This window comes from Mya arenaria, chromosome 1, assembly GCF_026914265.1.
Source record: "Mya arenaria isolate MELC-2E11 chromosome 1, ASM2691426v1".
NCBI lineage: Eukaryota > Metazoa > Mollusca > Bivalvia > Myida > Myidae > Mya > Mya arenaria.
In genome coordinates this window covers 40,947,125-40,967,812 of record NC_069122.1, presented here as the reverse complement: position 1 = coordinate 40,967,812, position 20,688 = coordinate 40,947,125, and the positions used below count along the sequence as shown (strand labels likewise).

Here is a 20,688-nt window from a genome sequence, read left to right as displayed (position 1 = left end):
CATTAAAATGGCAAAATGATATAACTTAACTTAATATTTGACCTATGAAAATAACCTGACACTACACTATCTCTATTATAAATTATCTTTGAAAACTTGTAACGTGAAACTTAATCTATAAATGACCTTGATAAAAGCATGCATTTTGTCTCGTTTGAATATCGCCCAAGGTCTTCACATCGGACTTTGCACCATATGTTAAGCAAATCGTTACTCTTCTTAACACGGTTGAACCAAAAAAAGCAAAAATGAATGACGTATGTGATTTGGACGATGTGATATAATGCAGTTAGTATTGCAATGATTGGAGTGTTAAAAAACCCCAAAGATAGCTGCATGTTCTTGTTCTCTCTGAAATCAGGTCATTCTTAAGTGATAGCGTATCTGTAATAAATTAGCATGATGCGGGATAAATACAACTGGATGAAGTATTGATGTTTAAAATTGATCTGTACTTTATGAAAACTGCCTTTACATTCAGAAGTGCACGTTTGAAAGAGCTGTGGATTATATACACGTGCAGATGGGAAAATAAGTGTGAAGAAATAACAGGGAATAAACAATTACTATCTCGCAGTAAAGATAATAGATGAAAAAAAGGAGTCAATTTTAGTTTTCTTAAACGATGTTTGGTCGTTGGTATTAGATTTCAGCGAGTTCTGGTGTGTTTTGGATGAGCAGGAAAAAAAAAAAACATTTGAGAATAAGAAGGATTTGTTTCAAATCATAAGGGTGAAATTATATGTAATTTGAATCCGTGATGTGGATGTAATATGGTCTTAAATACTTGCATTGCATACAAAGGCGCAATATTCGTTATATAATTTAAACTTGCATCAAGCGGACAGGTACTGATGAAATATCATGCCTTATATTAACCAGCGGGTTTATTGTACTGAGGATACGCGTACGTGAGCCAGTTCATACAACGCGCAAACAAAATAAACAAACGAGGTGACTAAGATATAAAGATTCAAGTGACATACATCATCGCAACCTGCAGAGGAAAATATATGTTACTACGGCACTAAATGTATAAAATGTAATACTTGCACAATAAATTATATTCAGAATAAAGAAGTTTATGGAAAAAACCTCGATAGAGTTATTTACGTAATTAAGGTCCAGATACTAGGTATAAAATCGTATTCATTACGAAAAAGTATAACCACGGATTTCGTGCTGGCAAATGCAGGTGGTGACAGAATTGTATATACAATACGGACGCGATGAAATAACTGATTAGAAATACCATGCCGGAAAAGGACATTGAGGCTGAGAAGCCCCTGCAAAAGGGCGCCCGCGAGCCGCGGGGACGGCGGTGCAATATGGGTGGTGTGGATTTCCGGTGGGTGGCGGCGTGCGTCTCTCTGACCCTGATTGGCGTTGCTATAGGCTATTGGGTGGTCAAGCCTATAGGGGCGGGAGTACCGCCCATTTGTCATTGTGAGAATCTACGCTTCTGTGAGCGGGTTACGGATACAACGAGAAAAGAGGTATGACAAAGAGCGGCATGAGAGAAATAGCACTGGCTGAGGTAATGGCCGTGTTCTTAAAGATGCACTCTTACTCCAAAATAAGAATTACCACAATTAATACAATTGTTTTAATATACTAAAAAGGATAAATAAAAGTAAAAAAAACAATGGTTTTTATGAAGGATACCTAGTTTAATTTGAGATAAAGGTGCAAAAAACATTGTAATTCTACCGTATGAGACGATAGTAAATATCTTATCACTCACCAATCATTTAATATTTTTGCGTTTTCAGCTATTAAATACACAGTTACAATCATTAATTTATATTTTTCATAAATGCATTATTTAGTAAGTAGTTAAATGTTTATCACTCAAATTTATGTTTATAATACTGTGTAAGCATAGATTTTGAATAAGAGTGTCACTTTAAACCTTGCAGTTAAGGTAAGTTTTTGATTTGCACGTTCTCATTGCGGTCATCTGCGACCGATTGGGAGTCTGGACTTGAGTGATCACTTTTGTTACGGTCGTATATCTAGACGTGGGTTGTTCCATAATATAACTTATCGTTTGTATCATGTCGAGGCTTGATTCAGGTGTTTCAGGTGTTCATGATTTCATTGTGGCGATACAAACTGCGGCCGATCGGGAGCGCTGTAATTGGAAGAAAGTGACCACGGTCGTAATGGTCGGATTTCTGTATGTACGGATGCTCCATGTTGTTACTTCTCGTATATATACCATGTCGGGGTTTGTTTCAGGTTACCATGTCGGGGCTTGTTTCAGGTTACCATATCGGAGGTTGTTTCAGGTTACCATGTCGGAGGTTGTTTCAGGTTACCATGTCGGAGGTTGTTTCAGGTTACCATGTCGGGGCTTGTTTTAGGTTACCATGTCGGAGGTTGTTTCAGGTTACCATGTCGGAGGTTGTTTCAGGTTACCATGTCGGAGGTTGTTTCAGGTTACCATGTCGGAGGTTGTTTCAGGTAACCATGTCGGAGGTTGTTTCGGGTTACCATGTTGTGGCTTGTCTCAGGTTACCATGTTGTGGCTTGTCTCAGGTTACCATGTTGTGGCTTGTCTCAGGTTACCATGTCGGGGCTTGTTTCAGGTTACCATATCGGAGGTTGTTTCAGGTTACCATGTCGGAGGTTGTTTCAGGTTACCATGTCGGAGGTTGTTTCAGGTTACCATGTCGGGGCTTGTTTTAGGTTACCATGTCGGAGGTTGTTTCAGGTTACCATGTCGGAGGTTGTTTCAGGTTACCATGTCGGAGGTTGTTTCAGGTTACCATGTCGGAGGTTGTTTCAGGTAACCATGTCGGAGGTTGTTTCGGGTTACCATGTTGTGGCTTGTCTCAGGTTACCATGTTGTGGCTTGTTTCAGGTTACCATGTCGGAGGTTGTTTCAGGTAACCATGTCGGAGGTTGTTTCAGGTTACCATATCGTGGCTTGTCTCAGGTTACCATGTCGGGGCTTGTTTCAGGTTACCATGTCGGAGGTTGTTTCAGGTTACCATGTCGGGGCTTGTTTCAGGTTACCATGTCGGAAGTTGTTTCAGGTTACCATGTCGGAGGTTGTTTCAGGTTACCATGTCGGGTCTTGTTTCATGTTTTCAGGTTTTCATTGCGGGCGACTGCGACCAGCTGGAGTGGAATGGCCACTGTCCATGATTATGATTGGATATCTGTAGACACAGCTTATGTTTTAACGTATCGCGTGTACCCTGTCGGGGCTTGTTTCAGGTTTTCAGGTTTTTCATAGCGAGCGACTGCGACCAGCTCGGAGCGTGGAGTGGAATGGCCACTGTTGTTATTATCGGATATTTGTAGACATAGCTTGTGTTTTAACGTATCGCGTGTAACCTGTCGGGGCTTGTTTCAGGTGTTCATGTTTTCATTGCGGGCGACTGCGACAGACTGGCAGCACTATGATTGGACCAAAGTGACCACGGTTGTAATGGTTGGGTATCTAGACATGGGGCTTGTCTGTCTCGCCCATGAACATGGTGCTCGGGCTGTAATCATTGGTGAGTTGGAAATAAAGTTATACTATAAACCAGAATCCCAATGACTTTGTTGTATCATACATACGGTGACTTATTTATGTTTATAAAGATCAGCGTTTGAATAATAAAGTACACTGTCTATTAACTTACATTTTCCAAGTAAGTAAGTACCAACGCTTGACCCATTAACTCAACCATGATCTAGTAACTCGATCTTACTTGGTAACTTATCTCTGTTTTGTAAATGCCGAACGTTTTTCTGCTATTGGAAACAGATAACCCTTCTTGTTCAGAGTAGTAGTTTATTGATTCGTTTAACTTATTTTTTCGTTTGACCACTATTATACGCCATAGTAACGTATGTCTTCGTTTGACCACTATTGTTCACCGTAGTAACCTTTGACTTCGTTTGACCACTATTTTACACCATAGTAACCAATGTCTTCGTTTGACCACTATTGTACACCGTAGTAACGTATGTCTTCGTTTGATCACTATTGTTCACCGTAGTAACCTTTGACTTCGTTTGACCACTATTTTACACCATAGTAACCAATGTCTTCGTTTGACCACTATTGTACACCATAGTAACGTATGTCTTCGTTTGACCACTATTATATTTACGTAGTAACGTATGTCTTCGGTCGTCCACTATTGTTCACCGTAGTAACCTTTGACTTCGTTTGACCACTATTGTACACCGTAGTAACGTATGTCTTCGTTTGACCACTATTATTCACCGTAGTAACGTATGTCTTCGTTTGACCACAAGTGTTCACCGTAGTAGCCTATTTCTTCATTGACCACTGTTATTAGACCACCGTTATCTGCCTTACAGGCGACGTGTCGGCGGACGTGTTTGTGAGTCCGGACAAGCGGAAGTCATGGATCGCCAAGCAGCTCGATGTCGTGGACCGCCACTTCCTGGACGGCCTTAATTTCGACTTCGAGAGCCCCATTCTTCCGAGCCAGTTTGACCTGAGGGACGGATATACCGCCCTCGTGCGGGAGACGCGCGCGGCCCTCGTGGAGAAGTTCCCATTTGCCATGGTAAGACTTTCTTACATTTTACTTTCAACATATGCTTATTTTTTATTTAAGTGTGAACGTGTGTTGTACGCCTGCCTTAATATAATCGCGTGTCATAGAACAATATATGCATGTCCGTTTAGAACGCTCATGGTTTTGCCATTCTGTACATCTCCGGCCCTTTCTTGACTTCCGGCCCTGGGCAAACTGGGCCTTTTTGGACCACATGGCATTAGCGTTAACGTTCAATATTAATTTGAGCATATCGTTGTGCGCCGTGTTCTCATTTGACCCAGAACCGTTAACACTGTTCCATTTACCGCCAAACGGACGTTCGCCATTCTGTACATCTCCGGCCCTTTCTTGACTTTAGGCTTTCACCAAAGTGGGCATTTTCTGACCACATGTCATACGCGTTAACGTTTACGATTAATTTAAACATATCTACGTGCCACGAGGTCGCATTTGACTTAAAATCATTTAACACTGTTCCATTTACTACGAAATGGACTTTATAAACAAAAGCTGACAATCTACGTAGTACGTGAACCGTCTTATGTATGTGTGTTAAAGTAAAGTAATTAATTTATAAGAAAATGGTCATTTTTAATATCCATACATCCCTTTAACCATTAAATGTCGTCCATTTGTGCAAGATGAATGATTGACTGTCTACATTATTAGACTCAGACTAATTACCAGACAGAACTTATGCAAACCGCGCACAAATTGTGTTGACAGAAACGACTTTTTTGGGTGCAATTAATTTGCGTTTCAAACAGGAGTACGTGACAGTAATTCAAAAACAATACACAAACAGTATACGGAACACCTACGTGTCTTATTTTCCATTTCTATGACAAATTATTTTGCCTTCTTAGACTTAGGCATACTGGGGCCATGTGACAGAAGCATTTTAAGCAGCTCAAAGCGACAAAGAACGCAGCCAAAACGAGGCTTTCTTTCATGTAGTGTATAAGATAATTTGCGAACCAAAGAGAATCGATTTTTTTTTATTTTTTGTCAAAGTGCGCTTCCGGCCCAGTCATGTCAGAAATACATTTAAGCAACATTACAATAGATCAAAAGCGCGTTTGGGAGTTCTAGTCACACGAGACATTTCGTGGAAAGTAAAAACCCTCACAAAACCCTCGCCGATTGTTTAATTCTGCTGCTGCTGAGATTCCTCCAGAAATTGAAGAACTGACGAACATTTCTTTTAATGATTTGCCTGAAGTTACAAATAAAAATGAAAGTAAAAATGAAAGTTTAGATCTAGGTCAACAGCTGAAAGTAATGACATGCCAACCATTCATGAACATAAACCACAGGGGCAGGTTGCGTTGTTTTGACACCGTTTTTTTTATAATCATTTTTAGTAAGAATATAATGTGGTTACTGTCACTTGTGATAAATGGCATTTTTTTTTATTCTATTATCTTTGTCATTATCAAAGATAATACTTCACGTGTCCTCAAGTCGACGATGTATTCATACGCGTGGGAAGGCTACATGCTACTTGGAATTATCGAGTGATGAATTGCGGTTCTTGGATAACAGCAAAATAAAAATGATCTTTTATTGTTTTATAGTTGTAATTATAAGTATTTAATATTTTTTTTGTGCGTTTCATTGATGTATGAAGTGTTGGAAAAATTATACATAAACATCTTTATGTTCAATTTACCCTTCCGTGTCTTACCTGCGCTCAATATTATTCCCCTGCAGGTTTCCGTGGACGTGGCATGGGGCGCCCAGGGCGTTGATGAGAGAAACTATGACTACCAGGGGCTGGCGGCGGCGGCCGACTTCCTGTTCGTTATGGCATACGACATGCAGAGTCAGATCCGGGGGTCCTGTGTCGCCGGGCCAAACAGTCCCTTCCCAAGTGTCATGGAAGGTAGGGAGATATCTACGAGGAAAAAGGATATAACAGGCACATATAAAGGATTGCATTTCACTAGGATTTCACTTTCATTTCACAAAATTATCAGACTATCCGTGGCTTTTGTAAGGGGGTGGGGGAATGAATGTATCTTACATAACCTACAACTACGAAAAGTTCTTGTTGTGTTTTTTTTTTTTAAACTATGCGAGTAAATTAGATAATAATGTGTCTATATACGGGCAGACCTGTATCATGTCGGCAAAAAATGAATGACCAGTATGTGTTTTTGCAGGTGTACAAAGCTATCTGAATGCCAGTATCTCCCCCGACAGGCTGGTTCTGGGTCTACCCTGGTACGGCTACAACTACTCTTGCATCGCCTTGTCCACGGTAGGTAACGAAAGTATACAGCTGAGATTGTCCTATAATTATATGGCCTATGACATGCTTTCTGACAACTGGTTCATCTGAACCTTCCTGTCATATACAATCAAATAGACAGTGCTTTAATTGACCAATGAAGTTATTAGATTAGATGTTCTAATTTCTCAGAAATATCTGTTTGATAATTCGAGCGTACGATACGCGTGTTCATAAGATGGCCTTTTTGTGCTAAATCGCGGTAAAATAATAATAGCCCAAAAAGTTATAAATTTTGTTTTAGACGTAAGTTGTTATTTCGGCACATTTGAATTCATTACAGGAAAACGTGTGTTCCATCCGCGCCATCCCATTCCGGGGCGTGTATTGTAGCGACGCGGCCGGTAATGAGATCAACTTCAATATCGTTTCCAGTCTGCTCGAGTCTTCCACTTCCGGACGACTCTGGGACGAAGAGTCACAGACGCCATACTTTAACTATGAGGTGAGAATGTACATACTATTAATTACTTTAGTTATCATTTTTCACTTTGACTTGTCCGTGCAATTTGAGATTTTTAAAATTAATAAGCACACGACATTTCTCGTGTAACACCCATATCAGTTGGTCAACGGTTAAGGTCACACTAAGTCTTAAGGTCAACGGTTAAGGTCACACTAAGTCTTAAGGTCAACGGTTAAGGTCACACTAAGTCTTAAGGTCAACGGTTAAGGTCACACTTAGTCTTAAGGTCAACGGTTAAGGTCACTTTTAGTCTTAAGGTCAACGGTTAAGGTCACACTAAGTCTTAAGGTCAACGGTTAAGGTCACACTAAGTCTTAAGGTCAACGGTTAAGGTTACACTTAGTCTGAAGGTCAACGGTTAAGGTCACACTAAGTCTGAAGGTCAACGGTTAAGGTCACACTTAGTCTGAAGGTCAACGGTTACGGTCACACTAAGTCTTAAGGATCATTGGTCAACATTCCTTGTAATTTGACTTGTTCGGGCTTTAAGTTGGCAATGCAATTTGGAATTTTCAGCAACCTTGTACATAAATGTTTACTATAACATGAGGGCATGTCACATGCAAGACCCATATAGGTGTGTATGTTTTAATGTTTTGTTTGACAGCACTCGCATGCATATATACCAATCCACATTCAAACAATTACATTTAAAGTAATCAAACAACCTATCTCTGAATTGCTTCACAATTGTTACAGCAGCGGGCTCAACATTGTTGTTTCATTATAAGACCTTAAAATACTTCTGTTTCCGGTCACCCGACCCTACCTACGAACTAGCCGCCTTCCCTTACGGTTTTTATAGTCCGTCGGCTAAAAACACTGTTCGTATTATCTATGTTACGAAAAGTGTTAATATGTTTCTTAAAAAGAAATATGTTTAAGATTACTTGTCCGCCGCGCCCAATGATGACAAAAACGTTAACATAAACTAAATAAATCCTACCTACCCTTCCTGATTTTGAACTAAACATTTGTTTTGCTTAGGTTGTTATCTGATATGCCCTGGTATTGACCTGAACGTTGCGCGTATACAAAACATCCGTTATTCTAATGCCAACCTTGTTTCACAACATTGAAGCAAGCCCCTGGCTGCACTATTTGCTGATGCGTTAACATGTGCTGTACAGATCGTACATATCAACTTTGACCACTGATTTAACCACAGCCCCATAAACTTTCCTGGTACTAACGTAATTTAACTGCATCTGTAACCAGATATGGATGCTTGCAACATTTTAATGATAAGGAATCGACGGAGTCAGCGTAGCAAACGAGCCCTTCGTAATCATTCAGAATACTACTTCATTGGCTAACAGATTGTCAACACAAAATGTGTTTCGGATAAGTGGCAGTAGGCGGATTTTTAAACAACCGCGAAGGTCGGAGTCCCTAATGACTAAACCTAGTACTTAATGACTGACCCTTTCTGATATTTGTAGTCCAAGTTTACGATATCATTTCTGTTTTTGCAGATGCACGGCGAGTCTCTGCAGGTCCGATATGATGACCCAAAGAGCCTCACAGTGAAATATCAGTACGCGCTAGACGCGGGGCTGCGGGGTGTTGGGGTGTGGAACACGGAGGCACTGGCGTACAGCTCCCAAGCGCCGCGCGACATCTGGGACGTCCACGAAATGTGGGCCGCGCTGCCTGACTTCCACGAGAATCAGCCTCACAACCACCGGAAACAATCGACGCGGCACGTAGGGCGTGATTAGACACAAGTGGTGGACATACGAACGGAAAGTAGAACCGGGACTGACTGTAATCGTAGATTGGTGACTCATTAATTGAACATGGTGACAATGATCGTGGATTATTTGGTGCTGCTCCCGATATCAGGGGAGATTGCGGGTACATTCGGAGCTCCTCGGCCATTTTTATCGAAAAAACCCTCGGATGTATCTGGACGGTTAACATACTCAGAAAGCGGTACGTTTAAGTCCGCTGCAAGTAGATCGCGTAGTAATTTTATTTAGAAGTTAAACTTCATGACTCAACTCTTGGGACTCTTAATTATGTTTGAAATGATACACTTCACTGGCAATGAATGTAAACCTAGATCAATATATACAACTCTAAAGCTCTACATTCAATTAATGATATAATTCAAAAATACGAACTACTTCAACTGATGTACCGGCATACATCCGAGGTTGTGTTAGATAAAAATGACCGAGGAGCTCCGAATGTTGTTGATACTGATGAAACAATGGGTCGTGGCATTGGCTTTTACCATATTCTGGAATAATAGTACACTTACGGTGATATACAGGCGACATGTTGGATCTAGGACTTAATTATCTCGTGGCCACGAAATACTAATAATATATGTCATGTTTTTCCGATCCGTTGCCATGTAACGAGGCTTGAGTGATTAAGTCGTTGCCACAAGATAAGGACGACGTTATTTTGACGTAGCCATGAAATACCATATGTTACCTCTATGCTACTGTATTCTACATTTGTCATGGTAACATATTTGAATATTTTGTTCGAAACTATTAGTATGACACCAATATACTTACATTCCAACACGCTGTTAGTGTAACATTCATGGAAATTTGTCATTTGGATGAATAAGCTCGAGTGCTGACACTAGTGCTTTGCATCAACTTTTTAACAAGCCCTGCTGTATAAAATCAAGAATATAAGCAAGCCTCTAAGCATTTGACCAGTGCAGGGCTTGTGACTTGTGGGTTGTGCTAATTTTGACCACTGAACTGTGCATTTTATGTATTTATTCTACGTGTTACGGTGCTATTCATTTGGAATATACCAATTGAAAGATTAATATAAAAGCGGTGGTATTCATTCCGCAAAATTCATTAAGATTTGTAACAATATATATGCATTATAATTAACGTATCTATTTATATGTATAAATTGCTCAAGACAGAATTGTTTGTGCATTCATTGTTTAGAGTTGTCAATGACATTTACACCTCGCTGGGTGCACCCATCCTCCCCGGTCCCATCTGTAAACTCTGTATAATTGTGTACATTTGACACTCATGTTTGTCTAAGTTCCGGTGCGCTCCCGTCCACCTAAAATCGTCCAAGTTTACCTTTTATTTCAATGTAAGAGACAAAAAGTAATAAAATACGCCCAAAATGCACCATTTCGAACTAGAAATTGTTGAACCTAATTCCCCATCCAAACACTTATAATATATTTCGGTTCTGAGGAAGGGCTACAAGTAAAAAGGTTACGCCCTAAGTTACGCCCCCTCTACCGTCGAATCCTGGAGCCGCCCCTGTATATAGCTATAACTGTAGTATATACATTTGTTTCACTCTCGGGAAAAGCCGAATATGTATAAATAGACTCGGCTAAATCCCAAGAGCGAAACGTGATATTGTCACACTACCTGCATGAGGGATAGGCAGTGTTTTCACTCCTTTATAGTCATCATACTTCGCTTATGATTGGTCAATGCGAGTCATATCATGCAATTGTGTTGTCGTTAAAAATATATCTGCTATTGTGTTGTCGTTAAAATAATCTGGGATACCAGCATGATGCGTCCAGCCTATAAACTGGAAACCCAGACCATGTTTCATCAGAATAACTTCAGTTCATGCGAGGAGGCGGAGAAGGATAGACGACAGTGTCCAGCATGAGTAAGTTCTATTTATTTTCAAGTAAGTTCTATTTATTTTCAATCAGTTTGGATTTCCTTGTGTCTACATGATAGAATGAAGATCTAGATATCAGGAGTGGTATTCATAAGAAATTTTGAAGTCATTTCTTAACTAAAGTCGATTTCGTAACATTTTCATAGTCACATTAAAATAAATGTATAAGGTTGTGTGTTTTTAAAGCATGACTTTTATATTCAATAAAATCAATGAAGATAAATATATTAGATAATATTAAGTTATTTTATCTTATGATCAGTAAGATACTTATATAACTTGACTTTAGATATGAAATGACTTAAGCCGTTGAATACCGGCCCAGGATTGTATAATTAGTTCACGTTTCTATTTAATTCATGATTCAAACAAGAGCTTTAAAAATGATGAGTGCTTTATATATATTATGTTTTCTGCATATAATTTATTGACACTGACATTTAGTTGTCGGGCATTTTGTATTATAGTTTTGAAGAAATTATTTTGATAAATTTAGATACACTTTATAACGAATCGAATTGGAATGAGGAAATCCACGTGACGTAAGCTTGCATGTAGGTATTTATAAAGCGCTGTGTGAGGGCCGTTCAATAAGTAATGGTACTTCCATTCAAATTTTCATACGGATGTGTTAACATAAAATATACGAATATATCTAATATAAATAAGTATGACCTTTTTACCACATGTCCTTAACATGTCGTCGTCAATAAATAATGAATGTATGGTACTTTGAATTTAATACGACGTATAGTGGACTGATTTCCAATTTCACTGATGAAATACATTCAAATTCTTCATTGACTATAGTTTTCTTTCGGCAGCCATTTCTCAATTCCGAAACACTTTGTTTGAATAGTGATGACGTATTCAAGCACAAAAAGTTAAATTTTATAAAAGGAAATCGCAACCTCTAAAGAATAATTATTTTGGAATAAGAAAAATAGATAAAGGTAAATTTGTGAATGCTTTGTCAGAAATTTTTCCAGAATACTTTAACATTAGTCATTCTTAACTGCCAGGCTAAACGCCATTAAAAATCATGGACGGCATTTTAGAATGACTAACTTTCATATACACTAAAAATGGCCTCATAAACCACTTTCAAGTATTATAAAACATCGAACTGTTAAGAGTATAAAGATTAATGGTTGGTTTATAAAAATGGTGAATCTTAACAAAAGTTCCATTGAAAATATTGAACGCCCCTCGTTTATGAAAACGCTTTGGGTTCCCATTTGGCTAACTATCTATTAATAGTGCTCTAATAACGATATCTATTTTCAATGTTATGATAATTTTATAGTCATGTTTATTTGTCATATTAAACTGACAACTGATCTCATGGCCTCATTTTCCATTAAAGTCACTCAATAAACAATTAGTAAATATTGTGTTAATTATGTGACCAAGGTAAAACAAAGAACACAATGTGAGTTTGTTTTTAATTATTATGTTTACCTTTTTATATGTATTTTTAATCTCTTAAACATTCAATTTGAAGCATTTTCTTCAATTCTAACACAAAGCTTTCGTATTTGGGACAAGATTATGTAGCTCGCCTGACCAAACTTTTAAGAAACTAGGTTCTTATAGCATGATCAAACAAAACACACTTTTTTGTTTTGGAGTAGCGTATTCAATATTTTCAATTTAAAGGTACTCGCTCATTGTTTGTAAAATACACCTTAGTACGAAATCAAATATGGCAGATCGTATGGTGCGTTAAGGCTAAAGGTACTGAGAGCTGGAACCCTTCAGCAAATGTTGATATTTGCTCAAAAATCGTCTTTGAAGACAACAATTTTCACTAGCGTAACTAACGGGTTTCAACGACTCGGTGTTGCGTGATTGGTTGATTAATACTATCACGTGATGCTATCGATGCATCATGAAAAGGTCAAAATATCCATCACCGTTGTAAAAGTCGTTGTGTCTTAGTGGTTTAATAATACGGCCTTTAACGGATATGATAGTACGAAAAAAAGTGTGGCAAATCATTAGGAGTGTTAAAACTACGACACGGACGGCTAGAACCATTCAAACAGTTGATATATGCTCAAATATTGTCTTTAAAGTCAATAATTTTAAAAAGTATTAGAAACGCGATTCAGTGAAATGCTGCAGCGTGATTAGTTAATTGACATTATCACGTGATGCTACCAATAACGGTTAAAATATCCGTCTACTAGGGTGCAAGTCCTTGTGGGCGAGAAGATATGGTAGCAGTTTTCGATATTTTTCTTGACTGTACCAGACGTGGGTTCGCTACCCATTTTAACCAGGTGTTATATTATACTTTACGTTTTATACTATAAGAGGTATTTTTTCTGAAACTTCGGTATAAAAGGGTAAAATAATCATTATATTAGTGCTTTTAGTTGCATAACCGGGGACACTTATTTTTGGTCCGAAAACATGAGCAAGTCCCTTTAAAACATTTCTTTCTTTTTTTTTGTAAAATCAAGTTAAGTAATTTAACAAGTTTTGAGGAAATTTAATAATTGTTAAGGGAGGGAACTCTTTCTCATTGCCGAAGGTTCAGTTGTCTGCGGTTTTTTATTTTGGCGCCTTTCTCACTTGTTCTTTAGTTTTAATTCGGTTCGTACGTGTGTTTTCGGTTTTGAAAACGGCGATTCTTGACTCCTGAACACCGTCATTGCGCCAAGACATTGCAACAAAAATGGATTACAAGTGTTGATAAGAACTAAAATGGAGGTTATACAAATTGCATAGATTTGGTGTTTATTAGATCCGTGCTTGGCCCTGGTGTTCCTTGTTTCTTAATTAATATATGAAAAATAACAAAGAACGAAAAAAAAATCCTATTCAGTTCCTGTAAGTGTTCACCGGCGTCTGATATTATTTTCAAAATGTAGACTAACGTTTTCTTTATTGGATTTTGTTAAAGGAATGTGTTTTGCTTAATGAGATTTAAACACTAGATAATTTTGTGAATAGAATACAGGAATGGTATGTTTGACTGATTTGACTGATTTAGAGACAAGTATTAAGACAGCTTGGTAATGGGATTCCAGCATATGACGTCATACAAGATAACTATACAATATGGTATATATTATTTTAGGATATGATCCGATTGATGGGATTCCAGCGAGACTTTAAAGTAGATATATTGTATTCATGAATGAAAGTCTTGATTGGTTTCAGATAACATAACCTCAGCAACTGTTAAACGTGTTTTCATTTCAGCATGCAATCGTAGCAACTCGGCCATCTCCGGCAAGCTTCGAGATAATCGATTCTGTCGGATACTGGCCGAGGTGTTCCGATTGTTCAGCATGTTGATTCTCGGCATTTTGTTCACTATTTAATAGACCTTTGCATTCAAAATACGTGTAAACACTTTTAATAGTAACACTAATTGTATCTGATTGTATCGTATGTAAATAACGGTATGGTTTTGGTGCGGAAAAAATAGCTTTGCATGTTGTTTTTTTTTTTTCATGACATGGCTTTCAGTATTAACCTTTATTAATATTGACCCTTAACTCTCATAACTTCTTCGCTGCGTCACTAGTCAGCAACAAGTGAAAATGTTTTGTTTTTTTTTTCGTTTTTTTTTTGTTTTGGCCTTTTTGCTAGTAAGTAATTCATCTTGGTGTGTGTTTTGTATTATTTTATCTTTTTGTTTCATATAAAGATATTTTCCAAGCATTTCACACGCATATATCACACAAATAAATAAAGATTTGTCAGAATTATTCTAATACGAGTTTCTTCCATTACTTTAATTTCTTGAACACAGGGTGAAAAAGTCCAACACTTAATATAAAAATGAATTTATAAACTAAGCTTTAAGACTTAAATAACATTGAGTTACGTTTCATTCAAAGCTTTGGCGTCCCAACTTCCCTGGTTACCATGGATACTAGCTGTTTTTCTGCGGGTGTCACTGGGCAGTGTGGTATTCAGTGGAACACCCTGTTACACGGACATCTGTTCCACGTAAGTTAACTATGATGATTTATATCATTATTGTTATCACTCATTGCATTTGATGGTTTTGTTCTTGTTGCTTCTGTTGATATACATAATGCTAGTCGAAAAATTGTAGTTGTTAAATTAGTAGCAATAGTATCAACCGTAGTAGTAGTAGTAGTAGTAGTAGTAGTAGTAGTAGTAGTGGTAGTGGTGGTGGTGGTGGTGGTGGTGGTGGCGGCGCGGGGGCGGCGGCGTGGTGGTGGTGGTGGCAGTAGCAGTATCAGCAGTAGCAGCAGTAATAGTAGTAGTAGCAGTAGTAGTAGAGTCGGACGAGAAGTAGTTCTGGCTTCCATAACTTTAATGTAGATATTTATATTTTTTGAAGTTTACAACATATTGAACACGTCCCAAAAGGTAATAAATAACGTGTTCGCTGACGTTCTTTAGCTAGAGGAGAAGTAGAGGTGGGGGAGACGGAAGATGAGTAGCAGTAGTAAAAGCTAACTAGTAGAAGTAGTTGCGGTAGTGATAGCGGCAGCGGTCGTGGTAGTTGTAGTAGTATATTCTGCTGTTATCATAAAGCTATGATCTAGGTGATGGTTTCTTCCAGTGAGAAGTTCTGTGATGATGGAGTGCGGCACTGCCGTCTGTGTGACGACATCCGGGATGACTGTATGAAAACGTCGCTTCCGGCGGACTGCATGTCATGGTGTATAGGTGAGTCAAAGGAATTGTTGATGTTGTCAAGACAACGAACGAATCGCTCGTCTCGTAATTATTGCTTTATATAGACGCATTATCGGAACACTTCGGCCATTTTCAAACAAATATAATATATCCCGAAGCTTGCCGGAGATGGCCGAGTTGTTACGATTAAGTAATTGGGTGGATTCATTTGATTGTTATACCACGTGATAAATTACGTCATAAATGTAACGTCGGAAGGCAACATTTTGCTTACTAAAGACTTAAAACAATGATAACTTTTCTTTTTCTTCATCATTTTAAACGGAACAATGGGCAGTCTATGCCACTTAAAGAGCACCGCCTTTGTTTTATAACTTAGTTTGATTAGGTGATTGATTTCCTTAAACAATTTGTCAAATATGTTTCCAAAATGATGTTTTAACAGTGTTTCATCAGGCGGCGGTTTTGTGAAAAGGTTTCATTTGTTTTAAGAAACTAAACTCTCAATCAAACTCTGGTGAAATACCGAAGGGGCTCTGTAAGCGGCGTAGACTGCGCTATGTTTCATTTAAATGGTAAAGAAATATTAAAGTTATATTTGTATAAGTGTTTTTTCGAAGCAAAGTGTTGCCTTCCTACGAAGCACTTGTGGCGGTTAGCGCACCCGCTTCTCGCCAATGCGACCCGGGTTCGATTCCCGGCCCGGGCGCATGGTTGTTTGGTTGGTGGTCACCAGGACAGATTGGTAGGTTTTCTCCGGGAACTCTGGTTTCCCCCACAACACAAGACAACACTCTCGGGCGACATCGTGCCAACGAGAGTGACCAAGTATAAGTTAATGTAACTTTCTTCACAATCGTTGTAAAATAAATAAAGTTTAAACGAAGCACTTATGACGCAATTACACTGTTTACACTTTCAGGCTATTTGACGAACAAAGGCGTGGAATCTATCATACAAAGAAACAAAGGTAAACTACGTGTATCTCAATCGTTTGTTTCACTCAAATAAGTTACGTAAAAAATGTATGTAAAAGATGTGCCATTTGAATATTAAACCTCTTTAAATATGGTACGCGGTATTCATTTTTTCGTAGGGCGAAGGGGTAGGCAGAAAGTAAAAATGGACAAAATATGGTATACACAGACTCTTAATTTCTTTTCGCTGTCTTTGTTGTGTATTTGCATTCGGAACTCCTCCATCGAAAACAACACGGATGTATATGGACGGTTAACAATGTCAGAAATATTAACATTTTAACTACGCTGCAAGTAGATCGCGTAGAAATTTCAATTTAGCAGTAAACTAAGTGACTTAACAGATGGGAATCTTAATCATGTTTGCAATAAAACGATTCACTGGCAATCACTTTAAACTTGGAGATTCATATACACGTTAAAACAACTCATTTAATTAATAATATTATTTGAAATTTTACGAACTACTTCTTCTGTGCCGGCATACATATGAGGTTGTTTTCGATAGAAAATGGCCGAGGAGTTCCGAATGGTGAATAAGGGGACGTAATTCGACCCCTGCAAGTTCGTCAACTTTGCCACAAAAATATTTCCCTACATTGTGTCAATGTTCCCCTTCAAACGTTTCTGTTACATGTGCTAATGGAAAGCAACTGAAAAACATTAGTGGAAAGCATTAGAGATGGAGATTGAGGCATTTTACTTGATAAAAATTACATGATTTAAGTAATATCATTTTCATTCATCAAAGGTTTGATAATGATAAATCTGTAGTACGCATAGCATCATCACTCTGATGAACGAGAATGAGTATTATTTGCCTGTAGAGTCAAACCTATATTAAGTGGCCACCCTTGGGAAATGATCAAAGTGGCTGCTTAAGACAGGTGGCCACTTAATCCAGGTTTGACATTTCCGCCACTTTAGCTTTATTCAGAGATGGAGTATGTATCTTAACCACCACCTCACACCACAATCAATAACATCTGTATCGATATTATTGAAGAAGGTTGAATACAAATACATGTGTATAGATAAAAAACTTTATTTCAAATTTATAAATAAAATACATTAGATAAATGTTGATACAAGGCATAAACAAAACACACCACATATCAGTCTACACATTTACACAACTACATGTACATACACATTTTAAGTTCACTTTTTAAAGTAGTCCGTATATTAAATAAATGTTGATGCATAGCATAAACAAAACACACCACAGATCAGTCTACACATTTACACAACTACATGTGCATACACATTTCCTGTATTTTTTACTCTGTCTTTTTGCGTTTGGATTTCCATTGCTGTCATAATCCTCCACAATTTCACGCTTACGCTTAAGTAAGAAATTGATTTGAGTCCGACCACAGTTAAAATCCTTGGCAACACTTCTTGCACTACAGTACGGCCGTTTTCTAATAACTTTATACATTCGACACGTTCTTTTAGAGTCAAACACTTTAGATTAGTCTTTTTTTTCAGCCATAATCAAAGTTAAAAAAAAATATCAAGAACAATGCATTGTAAATATCCGTTCTTAGAAATATAAATCCGTGCACTTAGAAAAATAATATTGAACTGAATAAAAATCGTAACTCGTTTCACGCCGTCGATTGACAATGCACACTGTGAATTCAAAATAACCGGTGTTTTGTCGGTATTTAATAATTAACTTCTTAATTATTAAATTATCGTATTAATTGTGTCATTAATTGTGTCAATTCTGATCAAAACATTCACCGACGTGTTATAAACGTGATTTCTCGATGAGCAAACACGCGTGGCAATCGTGTGATGCAATATTTATTTTCATTGGATGACGGAGATACCCGAGGCCGTCGTTCTTTTCCGTAAACTTTTATACGCAATTAAAGCAGTGTATTGGAAAAATTTATAAGCGGAAGTGTCAGTGACAATGGATTAGTGGCCGCTAATTAGTGATTATATGGCTTCATGGGGACAAAAATTAGTGGCCGTGGCCGCGTTAGACAGTTGGCCGCTTAATCCACGTACATTATATAGTAAAAATGTACGGGGGGAATTTGGAGTGGCCCGTTAAGGCAGGTGGCCATTTAAAGCAGGTGACCGTTCAACCAGGTTTGACTTCAAAATTCCCTTTTCTCCGGCCATAATCGTTCTTGGAAGGGCCCCGGGCCCATTCCCCTAAAGCCAAGAGGCAGTCCTTAAACGATAGGATTGATTGATTCACAAGTCAAGAGAATAATACACCCCCGCCAATGCATATGTGACTATAATTACACATCTTATAATTTATACGTCTCAGTAAAAACCTACAAGTGTCCTTTTCATACAGTTGCCGACTGTCCAGACCTCGGCCCGCTTGACCATGGAAACTACTTAAATGTTTCTAATTATCGTCACGGAACTAACGTTAAGTTTACGTGTGATGAGGGATACCGGCTGGTCGGCATGAACACGTCAACGTGCGGGGACTTCAAGACATGGTCCACTCCTGTGCCCGTGTGTGAAGGTACGTGGCATTCACATACTTGGTTGATCGCTAACATGTAAGAGCGTTTATCCAACCAATGTAGATTATAAATTTACGAGTCACATGATGATCATGGACAAACGAATACACATGGAAATGGATTCAAAACATTTTTTGCTGATCAAATAAAGTTATTATCAAGGGCGGTCCTAATCCGATTTAGGGTCATATAAATTCTGTTCGCAAACTACAGTCACGTTAACCAAAAGTTGTTAACAATACGAACATTATGGGCATGCCACTCAATGGACATCACACTCTTATGGCCCATGTATTGTCTGTGATTACTTGCGTATCTGGACATCTCGACTTGTTGTGCCTTGTGTTGAGTCCGTATTTGTATTTGTGTACTATGTAATCGTTGGATGACATGAATTTAAATCTGAATGGTTTAGAATTGGCGGAGTAAGCGTACCGAACGAGCCCTTCTTAATCAATAAGATTTTAATTCAGGTCATCTAAATGACTTAGAATACAACCTCATTGGCTGATACTTTGTCAACGCAAAATCTTACGTAGGGATTGTGTATCGGATGAGTGGCTGTGGGCGGATCTTTATACACCGGCGAAATGTAAAATTCTCAATGAAGCCTATCTGCTTAATGATTAGCTATCTGCTATAACATTGGCTGTAAACGTAGGTTGTATTTTAAGTGGAATTCGAACGTTTTTCATTAACAATGGTTTCCTTACAGTTAATTTTCATTTTCAGAGGTTAAAGTGTTTGTTTCTGCCGGCTGGCGGAATGCAACGGTCGTACAGGCGCCTTTCATCGTTATCCTTCTGTTTATTCTGATCCTTATGGTGTTCTATATTGTTCGTCTGCGCATGCGACATACTCCGAAGGATGAAGAAAGGGCGGTCAATGGGGCAGCCTTCAACGCCGTAAAAAGTGCGGTCATTTCTGTAGATGAACACAATGAAACGGAAATAAGAAGTAACTCCTTGAAATCAAATCGTAGCGGAGATTCTGGTATAGAGAGCAGCCGCGAAAGCCGAACTGTTAGTGAAGAAAGAGGTGGTGACATAGGAAGGGTCCTTGACACGGAACGCGATACCTTATCTGGAAGAGATACACACGGACCTCTCAGAATAGGAGCCGCAAGTGAATTAAACATAGAACAAAACGGCGGGATAGGGAGTGCTCCTTCAACGCAGCGCGCCGAAAGTGAACCCAGTATGGAGTCCAACGCGCCCACAAAAAGCTGTGACACAGGCGAAAGTTCCACAGGCGAACTTCCCACAGGCGAACGTCCCACAGGGAAACGTCCCACAGGCGAACGTCCCACAGGGGAACGTCGCACAGGCGAACGTCCCACAGGCGAATGTCCCACAGGCGGACGTCCCACAGGCGAACGTCTCAATGGTATAACAGGAAATTTCTCATTCCACTAAATAATGACTCTTTTTCATATATAGATATATATTTATTTGTTTATGTATTTTTTCTATGGTATTACTTTCTCTCCAGTATTTTTTTGTGAATTCATTCGTTCGTTTTTTTAATCGCTTATTTTTTCTTTACTTTTTCAGGAGATAAAGGTCAATTCATGTATATTGACTACTCAACGAACGTGAAAAACGTAGAAATCCACGTGAAGAGTAATACTAGACATAACCATGAA

At 38.5% G+C, this 20,688-nt stretch overlaps 2 protein-coding genes across 8 annotated transcripts in view; both read left to right on the top strand.

The window, feature by feature from the left end:
• Nucleotides 1-327: 327 nt before the first annotated feature.
• On the top strand, nucleotides 328-10,195 carry LOC128231800 (di-N-acetylchitobiase-like). Of its 2 annotated transcripts, none has more exons than XM_052945000.1 (7): nucleotides 328-1,496; nucleotides 3,365-3,509; nucleotides 4,327-4,538; nucleotides 6,246-6,453; nucleotides 6,698-6,795; nucleotides 7,109-7,270; nucleotides 8,767-10,195. In XM_052945000.1, exons 1-7 carry the CDS (start codon nucleotides 1,254-1,256, stop codon nucleotides 9,010-9,012), a joined length of 1,314 nt encoding a protein of 437 aa, XP_052800960.1. In that variant the 5' UTR covers nucleotides 328-1,253; the 3' UTR covers nucleotides 9,013-10,195. The 2 variants fall into 2 exon arrangements, with proteins under 2 accessions (XP_052800960.1, XP_052800968.1); XM_052945008.1 differs by having other exon boundaries at nucleotides 333-1,496; nucleotides 6,246-6,417.
• A 587-nt stretch (nucleotides 10,196-10,782) lies between these two features.
• LOC128236749 (uncharacterized) overlaps nucleotides 10,783-20,688 on the top strand; it is a 10,761-nt gene continuing 855 nt past the window's right edge. The window contains exons 1-8 of one of the 6 annotated variants that reach the window (XM_052951864.1): nucleotides 10,835-10,918; nucleotides 11,430-11,487; nucleotides 14,791-14,902; nucleotides 15,489-15,595; nucleotides 16,488-16,535; nucleotides 18,866-19,042; nucleotides 19,776-20,429; nucleotides 20,597-20,688. The exon at nucleotides 20,597-20,688 is cut by the window's right edge and continues 855 nt beyond it. In XM_052951864.1, coding sequence (XP_052807824.1) covers nucleotides 15,553-15,595; nucleotides 16,488-16,535; nucleotides 18,866-19,042; nucleotides 19,776-20,429; nucleotides 20,597-20,688 — 1,014 coding nt within the window. In that variant the 5' untranslated portion in view covers nucleotides 10,835-10,918; nucleotides 11,430-11,487; nucleotides 14,791-14,902; nucleotides 15,489-15,552. Of the gene's footprint in view, nucleotides 10,940-11,429; nucleotides 11,488-12,346; nucleotides 12,366-14,790; nucleotides 14,903-15,488; nucleotides 15,596-16,487; nucleotides 16,536-18,865; nucleotides 19,043-19,775; nucleotides 20,430-20,596 lie in introns of those variants that run through there. The other 5 variants (XM_052951886.1, XM_052951872.1, XM_052951881.1 and 2 more) reach the window with 5 other exon arrangements.